This window comes from Tupaia chinensis, unplaced genomic scaffold (genome assembly GCF_000334495.1).
Source record: "Tupaia chinensis unplaced genomic scaffold, TupChi_1.0 Scaffold000288_2, whole genome shotgun sequence".
NCBI lineage: Eukaryota > Metazoa > Chordata > Mammalia > Scandentia > Tupaiidae > Tupaia > Tupaia belangeri.
In genome coordinates, this window is record NW_006159773.1 from 5,315,222 (window position 1) to 5,329,756 (window position 14,535).

General features: G+C 36.3%; 1 protein-coding gene across 1 annotated transcript in view; it reads left to right on the forward strand.

Annotated features, from left to right (window-relative positions):
- Nucleotides 1–14,535, forward strand: part of CUNH8orf34 (chromosome unknown C8orf34 homolog) — a 526,010-nt gene that overhangs the window by 497,055 nt on the left and 14,420 nt on the right. Inside the window, exon 12 of the mRNA XM_006150466.2 lies at nt 1,026–1,119. Coding sequence (XP_006150528.1) covers nt 1,026–1,119 — 94 coding nt within the window. The remainder of the gene's footprint in view (nt 1–1,025; nt 1,120–14,535) is intronic.

Consider the following 14,535-nt stretch of genomic DNA (forward strand, 5'->3'; position numbering starts at 1 on the left):
ACAGAGAAAGACATAGAGACAGGAAGCGAGAAATCACCCCCCCAGGGGGGATGGTCACACCGCAATCCCTTCTCTATTCTCCTCTCCGGATCTTGGGCACGCACGCACATGCACCTGGCGTGAGTTTTAAGCCACCAGGTCTGGGACGCAAACTGCGGTCGACTATGTGGGAGTCCAGCGACATAGCCATTATGCTAACTGCTGGTTCCCTGGACTGTTTTATAATAACACTCAAAACACAACAACAAATACTTTATACAACTGTACAAAGGTATTTTATTCATATATTCTGTAAGCTTCTTTATCTCTAAAAAAAAGAAGTGAGAAGAAGAAGGAGGCTATAAAATAGTATTGAAAGGTAAAAATAAAGATGTTTTCTAATTCCCATTAATCTTCATTCACCTTAAAGGGAATCTGAAACCTTGATGATGAACAGGTGTGCTTTGTGCAATTTTATACAGAACATTTCATGAGCATATATCCAAGCATGAACTATTCATTCAAGAGGAACATAGTTTAGGTATTTTTCATATTAAAACCCTAAATCTTATTAAAAGAAGAATGTAAAAAAATGAGTTCAGAGTTTATGTCTACGTCCTGAAAATGAATTTAAATTCAGAACTCTTCTTTATTGTGGGGAAACTCATAATTTGTGAACATGCAATGTATGGAGACTCAGGGGCTTACTTACAGTGGTGTTTACAATATCAAAATAGAGTTGAAGTGGGCTGGCCCTGTAGCCTGATGGTTAAGGGAATAAGATTCCCCATGACCAACTATGCAGTTTGAATTCTAGCCCAGGTGGCTTAAAAAATATGCTGGGCATTTGTGTATGTGTGCCCCAAATTGCAACAGCATGGCGAGATGGCAGAGAAGGGGATTGTGACATGACTAAACTGTATTGGGTATGCTTTTTCTCTCTTCCCTCTCCATCTCTTTATCTATCTCTGGTGAGTGCATGCACCCTCTGGCAAAAATAGGAAAAAATTATAAAGAAAAAAAAAATTTTTTTTTTTTTTTGGCAGGATGAATCCTTAAAGCAACTGCAGGTAGTTCATCAACCATGGATCTTACCCAGTGACACTGAAAGTGACGGAGTGGAAGCAGAACAAGATAAACGTGAGTAGACACTGCTGTTTACTGACAAATCGCCTAAAGAAAATTTACACCAAAGGTATTTCACTTGCACAGCCAAAAGAAACTTCTGCAAGAAATTCAGACTTATCAGGGAGAACATGTAAAGATAAGCTCAACTTCAGGTCTATGTCTTGACACAGTGACATGTTAATTGTGGTGTAGAGGCCCTGAAACTGATTTACTGGAAAAAAAAAAAAAGAATTCCCTGCTGAAGACCAACAGAATTTCCAGTTGGAGTGTGAAACTTCTATAAATACTGTAGAATTATGTCAGTGATAACTTACGAGTATTTAACAATTTCCAAGTATATTAGGACCAGCTGATTATTAAATATAAAATTATCCTCCTGGATTAAATGAATACATGTATGTATACATAAACTGTTCAAAGTTTACAAAAAACTTAATATTATAAGATAAGACAGACTATATAGCTCATGTTTTAAGCCACTAGATTATAATAACAACAACGAATGAATCACTGTACCAGGGCATGGCTCAGTGCATGTTCGCCAGGGTTTTTTGATATTATGAGACATGAATTCAGCAATCTAGCTGAGAGGTTAATATCTAGATTTTATAGAAATAACATCAACTTTAAAAATAATAACATCAAAATTAATTATTATTATCATTTTTTTTACCCATGGTAGCCTACAGAAAAAGTAGTAATAGCATAGTCTTCCTGATAATGGGTATTAAGTGGTTGATTAATAATTGTCCTGAGTCATAATCATTAGAAATATCTAAGGTGTTTCATGATAGCATTGTCTTTGGCTCTCTAGGAGATCCAGGCCATTACTCTTCCAGGTTAAAAGGCATGTTAAATTATCCCACTTTCAGTCACAAGTCCACATGACCAGGGGGAGTTAAGGCAAGGGTGGGGGTAGGAGTCAGAGTGCTCCGTGGGGAAGGAAGCAGGGCCCAGTGTCGCTGAGCACCTGCCAAGCATCAGAGCAAACACACAGGGACATTTTACAGATCCCACCAGAGGGTAATTACACTTTCCATATGAAGCAAATGATGACTCAGAGATGTACTTCAAGCACGTACAAAAGCAAAGAGAGTATTTTGAAAGACTTTTTAAAAAAAATTATTTATTTATTGCTCTCATGAGAGAGAAAGACAGAGAGAAAGAGGTACTGCCAACGTAGTCTTCCAGCCAGGAGCCCCCACTACCCTTGGCTGCCCAAATCGTGGGCATATGTGTGTCCCGCAGGTACACAGCAGCCCCAATATGTGAACCAGGGGCCTTCCCATGTGGGTTCACTGCTGCGCCACCAGTCCCCAGGAGATTCTTAACGCAAAGAGTCCTAAGTAAAATGATCTCGGAGACAGCAGTGTGGGATACAAAGAAGGAAATCCCCAAATCTGAAAGAATAGTGGTCAGGAACGTTTACAAAAAATGCAAGCACCCTAATGCCCCTGCCCTCTACATCCCCATATTTAAATATGCATAGGTTCTCATTCTAGAGTTTAGATTTAATCATTTTCATTATGTTTTCATTAAGCCTTTTAGTATTAAAATAAAATAAAATAAAATAAAATAAAATAAAATAAAATAAAATAAAGGGCCCAGCAGGTGGCATAGTACTTATGGTGTTGGACTCTCATGTGGCTGACTGCAGTTTGAGCCCCAAACAGGATGGCTTGAAAATCACATCACGTCCGTGTGCATGCATGGCAATTCCCAGGAGGAGAATGGATTGTGGTGTGGCCATCCCCCTGAGGAGGGCGGTGATTTTTCACTCTTTCTCTTACTGTCTCTCTCTGTTTCTCTCTGGTGAGTGCACATACCCTATGGTAAAAACCTTAACAAACAAACAAACAAAAAACCTCAAAAGTGACTTATGTATATATTGTCTAAGCATAATCATTATACTGGTTTTACTCTGACTGTTGGATCCAACACACGGGCCCTGAGAGTGAGCACGACCAGGTAAACAATGTCCTTAGAGAATGGAGAGAGTGGTCATTATGTGACTAGGACAAGCTTATAGCAATCTAAAATTTAAAAACAGAGAAAGAATCATTCAAAATAGTGTGTTGCATCTAATTCTAAATTGGGACTTATTTTCTTCAATCCGTGTGTCTCTAATCAGGTTTAAAAAATCACAAAACACAGACTAACAATGAAAAAGACATCAAAATCTCCAGAACTTTCTTAGGCTCTTGTTACCTAGGACTCATTGCCCTTCTGCATTTATTGTCACAAAATGTGGACACAAAGTTGTAATTGTCTCTTCTTCAGATTTTAGGGTACAAATTATTTAAGAATCCATCTGCTTAACTCTTCAACTTACATAGGCACATTAGAAACCTTCAAAAAATATTGAAATTAAAGAAATAAGAAATGACTAAGCAAGTGGATAGATTTATATGGCATGTTCCAATTTGTTTATCAGGATAGTTAGAAATTTCAAACAAATAGGCCCAGCCTGGTGGCACAGTTGGTAGCAAAGTAAAGTGCAGTGCTGAAAGCCACATGACAGACAGCAGGTTTACTTCCCTGGGTCGATCTGAAAACATGCCAGGTGAGAGCCCATGCCCAGGATCCTGCTAGGCTGGAGAGTTGTACTGAGGCATGGTGGGACCCTGACGGGAATGCGTTGCTCTCTCCTTCCCTCCTTCTAGTGCTTGCATATGCTCTATCATGAATAAAATAAAACAAAATGGAATTACAAGCAATTTAAGACAACTATATCATCATTTTGACTGTGAATAATTGTTATAAAATTATGGTTTTATTAAAATTTTAGTTTCAGATTTATAGTTTATTCATGGATTTTTCTGACTGGTGTTATCAATCACTCTAAAGAAGGCCATTCCTGAACTCTCCTAACCATAAACCTGGAACGAAAAATATTTGATCTCAGCAATGTTGTGCTGGGAGATGACCCTTGACAATGGTAAATTGTTTGAAATAAAATCAGGGTTTAAAGTAATTAGGTGGTAATAGGAGCCATCTGGAAATGGAATGCTAACGAGCATTGTAGCCAAGCTCATAGTACAGAGATACAAACATTTTTCAGGAGTGGCTTCCAACAGCCAGGTGCTGGGACATGTGTGAGTTGGAGACACTGAAGCACGGGCATCTCCGTCGATACTCGCGCTCAGCGCATGGGGTGTGCGGAGCAGCTGGCAAGATACGTGACGATCATCCACCTCTACTTTCTCAGTGAAAGGGAACAAATGACAGGAATCGTGGAGAACTCAGCTCTTGATTTAGAGTTTACGGGCTCCTATACTAGAAATTTATGAGCGAGGAAGAGCACAACTGTTCATCATTCCAACAGTAACACCTGTTTCTCGATTCAGATTTCTATAAATTATGCCTAGGTAATTTTAGGGAATTCTCCAATTTCTCCTGAGACAAAATCATCATGGCTGAAAGTTTCCAACGCATGTTAGGATCTTTCCCATAGTGCATACTTTTTATTGGATCATTTAAAAATAAGACTTATCTTAAATAAATTGTGTAAATGAGGACCTTTAGGAAAAGATAGCTTGAATAATGAAATGATGACTTTATAAACTTTTATTATGCACAATATAAACAGAACCCTTAAGTAGATTTCTTTCTTTCTTTCTTTCTTTCTTTCTTTCTTTCTTTCTTTCTTTCTTTCTTTCTTTTTTTTTTTTTTCTTTTTGTATATAGAGAGATTTGTTTTAGGGCACACGTGCTCACCAGAGAGACATCAAGTGAGAAATCACCCCCAAGAGGGGATGGACACACCACTATCCCTTCTCCTCTATTCTCCTCTCAGGATTTTGAGCATGCACACACATGAACCTGGCATGGGTTTCAAGCCTCTGGGTGTGGGACTCAAACCACAGTCGGCCATGTGGGTGTCCAGTGACATAACCATTACACCATCTGGTGGTCCTGTAGATTTTTTTCTTACAAATATATATTATACATGCATATATATGTATGTATTATACATACACTATAATATATGCATATATAATATATATTGGGTTATTGGGAGAGTCATGACACATTTTTGCATGGAAAATATAGAAAAATACATCATAATTTTCCTGACAACCTAGTGTTATATATATGTGTATGTATAAATTTATAAACTATATTAAAAATATATAACATGTATATTACATATATACATACATATATTTATTTATATATAAATATATATGAAATCTATCTTATGTTAGGGATGTGTTTGTTTTTACTGTCTCAGATTATGATCCTAAATCAAACTACAATATTCGAATCTACTGTGGTGCTTATTTAACACATTCCTGGACTCTACTTCAGACCTGCTGAATCAGAATCTCTGTGCATGGGACTCTGAGTTCTGACTTTAAAGAATTCCTCAGGTGATCTTTGCTTAGTCTAAAGACTGAGTACTACCTGAAGAGAAAATTTAGTGAATCAGAGGGTTGTGTTTTGGAATTGGCTCAATAGTGTTGTTAGACTTTGGACCTTCTTTCTCTAGGTCTCTTTCCTTACCTGTAAATGAAGTTTGGGGATAAAATGTGGGGTTGGAGAGTAGGGAAGACTGCAGTGTAAATGAATAACTGTGGAGAGAAAATGAGGGGCAGGTCCTCCACACTGAAGGTTCAACACTTACAAAGTCAACAAGTTATAAGACATCTTGAATCAATAGAAACAAACCCTCTGACTACCTTTTAGATTTTCTTTTCTTTTTTTATTTTTAATATAGTAAATAAACTTTACCTGTTCTTCTGGGTGACATTGCCAATAGTCACAGGTTTGCATACAATACAGTTATATATTGACTATAATTTACAGTAGTTTTTTTAAATTTTTTTCTCTGAAAAATATATAGAAGCTAAGTAAACAAGAAAGTACTGCCATTTGAAATTAATTATATGTAATACCTTAAAAGAACTAGTCTTTACCAAATGCTCAACAAATGAATCTGGAGAAAATAATCAATTAAATGCTCTAATTTATCAGAAAAAAAATACACTAAGTTTTACCTCAAAATGTATTACACAAGTCTTTTTTTAAAATACAAGCTTTTTTTTTTAATTGCCTTAGAAATAAGTAGGAGAGGGAACCAGCAGTTGGTGTAATGACTATGTTGCTGGAGTCCCATGTAGTTGATCGCAGTTCAAGTCCCAAACCCAGTGGCTTAAACTCATGCCAGGCGCGTGTGTGTGTGTGTGTGTCCAAGAGCCCAAGAGGAAAATGGGGGAGAAGGGATTGCAGCGTGGTCATCCCACTGGGGGGGTGATTTTCTCTCTTTCTGTCTCTCTGTCTCTCTCTGTCTTTCTGGCGAGCACACACACCCTATAGCAAAAAACTCTCAAAAAAAAAAAAAGTAGGAGAGGCAAGCAGTCTTTTAAAAATGAAAGACAAAAGGAATTGAAGAAAGAAACACTAAGTGAGCCCATAAATCAGGTTAAGTTTTTCAAAATGTCTTTTTTTGTTATTATTTTTTGCTGTAGTTTGTGTAAGCTCGCTGGAGAGAGACAGAAAGAAAGAGAGTGAGAAATCACTCTGCAGGGGGATGGCCACACTGCAATCACCTCTCCCCCATTCACCTCCTGGGATTTTGTGCATGCACACACACACATGTGCTCGATATGAATTTCAAGCCACCAAATCCAGGACTTGAACTGTGGTAGGCCATGTAGGAGTCCAGTCACCTTCACTAACATGCTAGCTCCTGGCTTCATCAAAATGTCTTTTAAACCACATAAAATTATTTCCAACAGAAACCTGAAAATGAAAGATAAACCTATCTCAATTTCTCCACTGAAGAAAATCTATTTTGGGGGGCCAACCAGTGGCATGGTGGTTAAGGTGCTGGACAATTCCACATGGCCAACCACAGTTCAAGTCTTGGACCTGGTGGCTTGCTTTCTCACTTTCTTTCTCTCTGTGTGGCTGTCTTTCTCTGGTCAATGTAAAAAATAAATGAATGAATAAATACAATTAAATAAATTATTTTTAAAAATCTATTTTTTAAGACATTTTGCAATATATTTATGGGACAATGTCAGGTATTTTCTTGGTCTTTTGGCTATGTCTGACCCTTTGAATGACAGCTTCATTCTCAAAGACAGCAAACGTGGACAATTTTCTAACAGCGATCGCCAAACATCACTGCCCCCTTTTCTTCAGGATGAGAATCAGAGCCATGAGCCATCTAGGTGAACACGGACTGATGCTTTCTTTATTCAGACGGTACCATTGTAAGGTGAAGTAAACATTACCTAAGCATCTTCTCTTCCCCAAATTTTCGGAGACTGAGCATTAGGGAACTTCATACAGTGGTTATAACTTTTACCAGGGTCTTAGTTTCACAACCAATCATATTCTCAAAAAGCACTGTTTGCAAATACTCAAACTCGGTAGGTTTTCCAAAGAGTGAGACAGGAGTGTGGTATAAATTACCACCTTTGAACGGTCATATATATCTTTTTTCATGTTTCTTCAAATGATCTACTAAACTGTGAACCTCTTCTCTGAACTCCTGTTCTTTCAACTTTGAATCACAGATGATACCTCCATGCTAGGTGTGTCTGTAGCTCCATAATCCTTTCGTTGTCGTTGCAGGAGTTCACCTCCTGATATTTCTTCTTTAACTCCTCAGATTGAGTCTGTACGACTATAACTTTAGTCACTTCTTCTTCACAAGCATCTAGGATTTCTTCCTATCTTTTGGCCATTCTTTTTAGATCATTATCTTTCTCCACAATTTTTTTTTTGATCTAACTGATTTGTCTCTCTCGGTAGATTTCCAGAAGTTCAGCTTCTACCTCCTGGGCCTTCTTGATCGTTTCTTTTATGGTCATTTCCAGGTCCTGTTCCTTCTGTGCCAGATGTGTATTAAATTCTCTCACCAGCTGTTTTAATGAGAAATTGTGCTTCAACTTGAGATCTTTCTGTTTGGTTTTCTCTTAATTGCCAAAGGGTACATGTGCTTGCCAGAAGTGGGGAGAAAGCACCCTTCAATGGGGTGCAATCTGCCTCAATTTCTCCTCCTCCATTTCTCCAGCCTGTTAGGATTTGGGGCACACACACACATGCATGCGTAGCATATTTTTTTAAACTGCCAAGGCCGAGACTTGAACTGCAGTCAGCTATGTGACTCCCTTAACCACTAGGCCTAGTTTTCAAAAACATGAGTAAGAAAGCTAAAAACAAACAAACAAGAAAGAAAACAAAACCAAACCAAGTTAACAAAATAATACAGATGCAAAAATAGAGTAATAAGGGCCAGAGTGGTGAGTGAAAGCTAATGCTGTCTTAATGCATTGAGAGTTCAGAGCTGAGATCTGAGGTCTTAATGTTTATTACCCCTGGAACTGTTTGAGGCAAGGAAGCTGATATGATGATACTATTTCAAGGCTGACACTGACGGGGTAGCCTTGAGTATTAAAGAAGGTAAAAGATATGTAATTATTCTCAATATCTAGAAACATTTGGCTCTAGGACCTGCCATGGGTACCAACATCCATAGTTGCTCATGTTTCTTATAGAAAATGGCATAGTATTTGCATATAACCCATGTACAATCTTTTGTAAGCTTAAAATTATCTCTAGATTATTTTTAACCCCTGACATATTATAAATGCTATATAAATATAGTGTGTTCCTTAGAGAATAATAATAATTAAAAAAAAGTCTTTATATGCTTAGTATACACACAATCATACATTTTTTTCTTCCCAGTTGCTTTTTTTTTTTTTTTTTAAAGCTTTTTGCTATAGGACACGTGCGCTCGCCAGAAAGATAGAGAGAGACAAAGAGATAGAAAGCGAGAAATCACCCCCCAGGGGGGATGGCCACGCCGCAATCCTTCTCCTCCATTCTCCTCTTGGGATCCTAGGCATGCACACACATGTGCCCCATGTGAGTTTAAGCCACCGGGTCCGGGACTTGAACCACGGTCAACTACATGGGCGTCCAGTGACATAGCCATTACGCTAACTGCTGGTCCCATCCTCCCAGTTTTTTAATCAGTGTTGGTTTAGTGCAAGGATATGGAACTCTGTGATATAGAAGGCCCGTTGTACTTGTACTCTCTAGCTGTGAAAAAAGCCAGTAACTTCGCTTTCTGTATGGACTTTAGATAAAAAAAAATATACAAATGTATTCATAAGAAATTAAACTCTCAAGTCTGTGTGTTTGTCGTTGTCTTTAAACTTTAACTACCTACTGTTAGAAACTTCAAATTATTTAGTTTTCAGCTAGTGTCATTAAAATTCATAGGGTTCTCTCACATGTAAATGGAAGCACTGGAGTACTTACAACTCCTAAAGATTTAAAAATCAAATGTCTGAAAAGTTATGGCAACAGAGCAGAGAGTCAGCAGATGGAGAAATAGTAGAATTAGCATAATAAGAACAGAAAGAAGTAGGACAAACAAAAAGATTATATTAAAAATAAGCTTAATATGTGTGAAAGCATAAAATCAGATAAGAAACCACACAGAAAGAACTGGAAAACAAGAAAAAAGGACACACAGCTATTTAAAAACTTTATAAATGTATACAAGTAAAAAACCTGAAATTAAAAAATTCAATCAATGTATTAAATATCTCATTAAAAGTTCTAAAAAGTAAATTAGATAGATCAAGAATAGATCTGAGAAGGAACACAAGAAAGAAAAATATGTCATAACTTTTCCAATGACCCAATATATAAATGTGCATGTGTATACATAAGCCTATGCACAGATACATATATTTATCTATATGCATCTATAATAATAGACTGTATATATGGAATCTTCAAAAATTTTATAGAAAATGTGTATTATAAAAAACCTACACATGAATTTCAAAATGATTTTTAAAGTTTATTGTATTCTTGATAGCAAATACATGGGTCTGCATGAGTGAGGAAGAGAAACACCCTCAACAGAGTCTGGTCACTCTGCAATTCCCAGCCCTCCAGCTCATCAGGATCTTAGGCACTTCTGTTTCAGACTAACTGGGCCAGGAATCCAAATCCACTGTCAGTCTCATGGTTTCCAGCACTGCGGTTAATTTTTTAAACATCTTCCATCTTTCTTTCCTTCTCTTGCCTTTCCTTTTCTTCATTCTGTCTTTCTGCCATGATCTAGAAAGACACAGAGAGAGAAACAGACATACAACACCCCTAACAGGGGTGTCTTCTTAGTCTCCACTGGTCTAAAACTCTCAGTTTTATGTTTTGTGACCTTGATAGTTTTGAGGAGAAGAGGTTGGCATTTTGTAGAGTGTCCCTCCATTGAAATTTATGTGAGAATTTTCTTATGATGACTATGGATGTAGACTTTTGAGAGAAAGACTAAGGAGGTTAAGCATTTGCATCATTTAATATTGAATAATGCATCCTGTTGACCTGACTCATCACTCATGATGTTATTGTCTATCACCAGGCTACTCTACTCTTTGAAAGCAAGTCCATAATCCTAGTTCAAGGAATATACTATTCTGGCCATTATGGTTTCTAAATATAAGTCAGGTGCTAATCTTACTGAGAACTTTTAAAATATGATATGATGTTTTGTCTTTCAAGATTATTTGTTTTTCTTGTCTTTCAACAAAGTGATATGCAGGTATAGAGATGCATGGTTTAATGTTTCCATCAGATGTGTGATGTTTTCTTCTATTAGTTCTTTAAGTATTTTTTTGTCCCTTTCTCTCTCACATCTCCTTTTGGTTATTTAAATATTCTCCTCCTGCCCCCTCCCTGACAAAAACACAATATATATATAACAAGCATTTGTTGGTAAATTTGACAAATGTCCCTCAGGCTCTCTAAGTAAATTAACTTTCTTTTTTCTTTTTTTCCTCTATTTTTCAGACTGAATATAATTGACCTATCTTTAAGTCTTTAGATTCTTTTTATGCCAGGTCATATCTGCTGTTGAGCTCCTTTAGTAAATTTTTCATTTCAATTCTAGAATTTCCATTTTGTTCTCTTCATAATTTGTATATATTAATAGTCTCCACTGATGAGACATCATTCTCTTTTCTTTAATTTGATATGGTTTTCTTTAAATATTTATAGCAGTTGGTTAGAAATCTTTGTCTAGTAGGTCCTTTATCTGGGCTTTTCCAGAGAGAGTATCTATAGATTATCTTTTTGTATATATTAATAGTCTCCACTGATGAGACATCATTCTCTTTTCTTTAATTTGATATGGTTTTCTTTAAATATTTATAGCAGTTGGTTAGAAATCTTTGTCTAGTAGGTCCTTTATCTGGGCTTTTCCAGAGAGAGTATCTATAGACTGTCTTTTTTTCCTATTTCCTGTTTTCTCCCCCAATCCCCCCCGCATTTCCATGATTTTTTTTCTTTTATGTATTGCCTATTACTTTTGTTTACTTTTTGTTTATTGAAAACTGAACACTTAATTATTATAATAGAATTAGAACCAAAGTCTTCTGATTGTGCCCTGTGATATTTACCCCATTTCCTCATCCTTTATTCATAATCTTTTCTCTTTACCAGAGAATTATACAGTATATGCTATGACTTAAAAAAAAACCCAAAAAACTATTTACTTCTTATTTGAGAGGGAAAGAAAGAGAAGGGGGGAATCTCCAATAGGGTTTTCACACCTTGATCCACCTGTCAACCCCATCTCAGCCAGCTTGGATCATGGGCATACCTGTGTGCTCCTGGATATCCTCTCATCCAGGAGGTCCTAGGACGTGAACCAGGATGTTTCCCTTTTGCTGTGCTAATGCCTGGCCCTTATGCAGTGATTCTTAAGAGCAGAAGTTCTTGGCGCAGTAAGTGAAGCTATAGGATTCCATTGTTCACATAAACATGACCAGGCTTTTCATTTTGGAAAAAAAAAATTCTATTCTTTTTAACCTAGCCTCAACTTATTTCTTTCCAGGAACTCTCTCAAGGTTTATATTTCAGGAACTCTTGAGATAGTGATTTTGAAGCACCGTAACTGGTTACACAGCACTGGTGGATCAGTCTATCAAATAAAGAAGTAAAACGGGACATGTTGGGGAACATTGGACTCTAGAGAACATGAAAATACAAATGAGTTTATAGTCAATTAGGTCATACAGATATCAGGACTTTCAAGATTTAATAGTATTAAGATCATGGTGGGCTGGCCCCATAGCCTAGTGGTTAAAGGAGCCAGATCCTGCAGGGTTGACTCCAGTTGGATTCTTGACCCCAGTGGCTTGAGAAATGCACAAGGCATGTGCATGCCTGTGTCCAAACTGTCAACAGGATGGAGAAGTGAAAGAAAAGGGAGTACCATGTGACAACACTCTGTTGGGAAGGAGAGTGTTTCTTCCCTTCTCTTTCTGTTTCCCTCTGGCAAGTATATGCACCCACTGGAAATATTTTTTTAATGATAATAATAAAAAAGTTATGACATAAGAAACAGGCACTAGGCATTAGGGAACATATACCTCAGGAGACAGGTGAGATAGGACTTTTGATCTTTGCCATTATTTAAAGGCCAGCTGGTTATCTCATACAACATGAACACGTGTAGAAAAAAGACAAAGACATCTACACCCTAGAAACAACTCAGAATAACACAAATAATAGTCATAGAATAAAAAAATAAAAACAACATAGTGATAACTAGAAAGATGAACTATAAAGATGCAAAACAGACAAAATCTTCTAGCAAACTAGTAGTTTATTTCTGAAGATCAAAAAAATCTTGACAATTTGTAATCCACTCTTTCAATTTCAGTATTTTATGAGTTTTAGACAATTTTAAACCTTCTTTTAAAAAGGTCAGTTCATCTAAACTCATATTAGATGATCAGTCATCTAATTTAGGTATATCATAATCTGTATGTCTAGTACTTTATTATATTTTAGGTTGATATTTAATCAGTAAGTATGAAAATAAAACTATTAGTTAATTGCCTGTTAAAGCAAAAAATTCCAATGCCAAATCATAATTTTCCATTAAAATAGAGATTGTAGACAGTTATTTTGGTTATGAATAAGTTTTTGCAATTTTTAGAGGGCAAATGCCTCTGAATCATTCATCTGGTATTCTTATTTTAAAATGTTTCCCATGTCTGTGGTAAAACTGATATTATGAAAGATTCAATTGATTCCTAAGGCCCTAGAAAAAAATGTAAAGGGTAACATTTAATAACATATAAAACTTAATCTCACCAAATAAACTATTATTAAGTGGACTAGAAAAATGTGTCAGGTTGCTCGGCAATATATAAGGTTACAAGCTTCAGACTACCTGCTCTGTTTTGAGAATGTCTGTCACGTGCAACAGTAGTCAGAACATTTCATAACAAGCATCAGAAAAGGGTGTTTTAAGTGACAGTTGAACTGTTCTTGGCTCTCAGCAATGCAAAATTCTTTAGAATAGAATATGCAGTTAAATTCTTTAAAAATAAGAGATACATGATCCAATTTTTTGTTATTTTAAAAAATCAATATTATAAATATTACACATGTTTTAAATCCTTCCGCTAAACACTTTTCGTTCATCTTGGAATATTTTTTTAAAAGTTTCTTTATATATTTCTCCTATGAAAGAGAAACAAAAAGAAAGACTGCAACCCTGGATCTTGATGCCAGGATCCTCTACTAGCCTCAGCCAGCTCCAGCTCAGGGACACAGACATAGCCAGTATATAGAAGGAGGATTCTGGATTCTTTTTTCTTTTTTTTTTAATTTAATTTTTTTTAATTTAAATTTATTTGTTTACGTTCATTCACTGTACATCATTATAGCATACAAATGAGATTTTCCATCCAGAGTACACTGTATATTGTCTCAATTAAGCACATCAACAAACATGTTATTGTCAACAAATAATTTTCCATTTCTTGTTTCCTATATGTTTTGCTTCCCCACCCCCCCGATCCTTGATTCCCTGTCTCTTACCCTCAGCCATCTCCCACTTTCTTCCCATACTGTCTCTGGTATCTATGTTTACTTTCTATACTGTTTTCCCCCCCTTTTTTTTATTGAATTACTAAAGATCTTAATCTAAATATTTTCATAGCAAACACAGCTGATATATACATTTCCATGAACACAAGTTTAACTTTAGGCATGACTTAATCATGACTTAATCATGCATATTATTATCCAAAATTTTCTGCCCCTCTTTCTGACCCTCTGTCCTTTCCCACCCTCCTCTCCCACTGTCTCTGGTGTCTACAATTGTCTTCTATTCCTTTTCCACCCACATTGTATTGATCACACAATTTCTTAAATAATCTAACTACTTTCAATGGTAAGTTCATATGGTACTATTAAGAAAACCAGTTTTAACTTAAATTATAGAAATGCTAAGGAACTTTTCTTAAAGCCAGGAAACAGGTTAGGATTCTGTTCAAATGGTAGGTGCATGAACCTATCAGTCTCATGTACTTTATCTTCTATTCTGGTTCAATTTTTCCTATTAAATTCTGGGATATAATATTCAACTCCAGACTT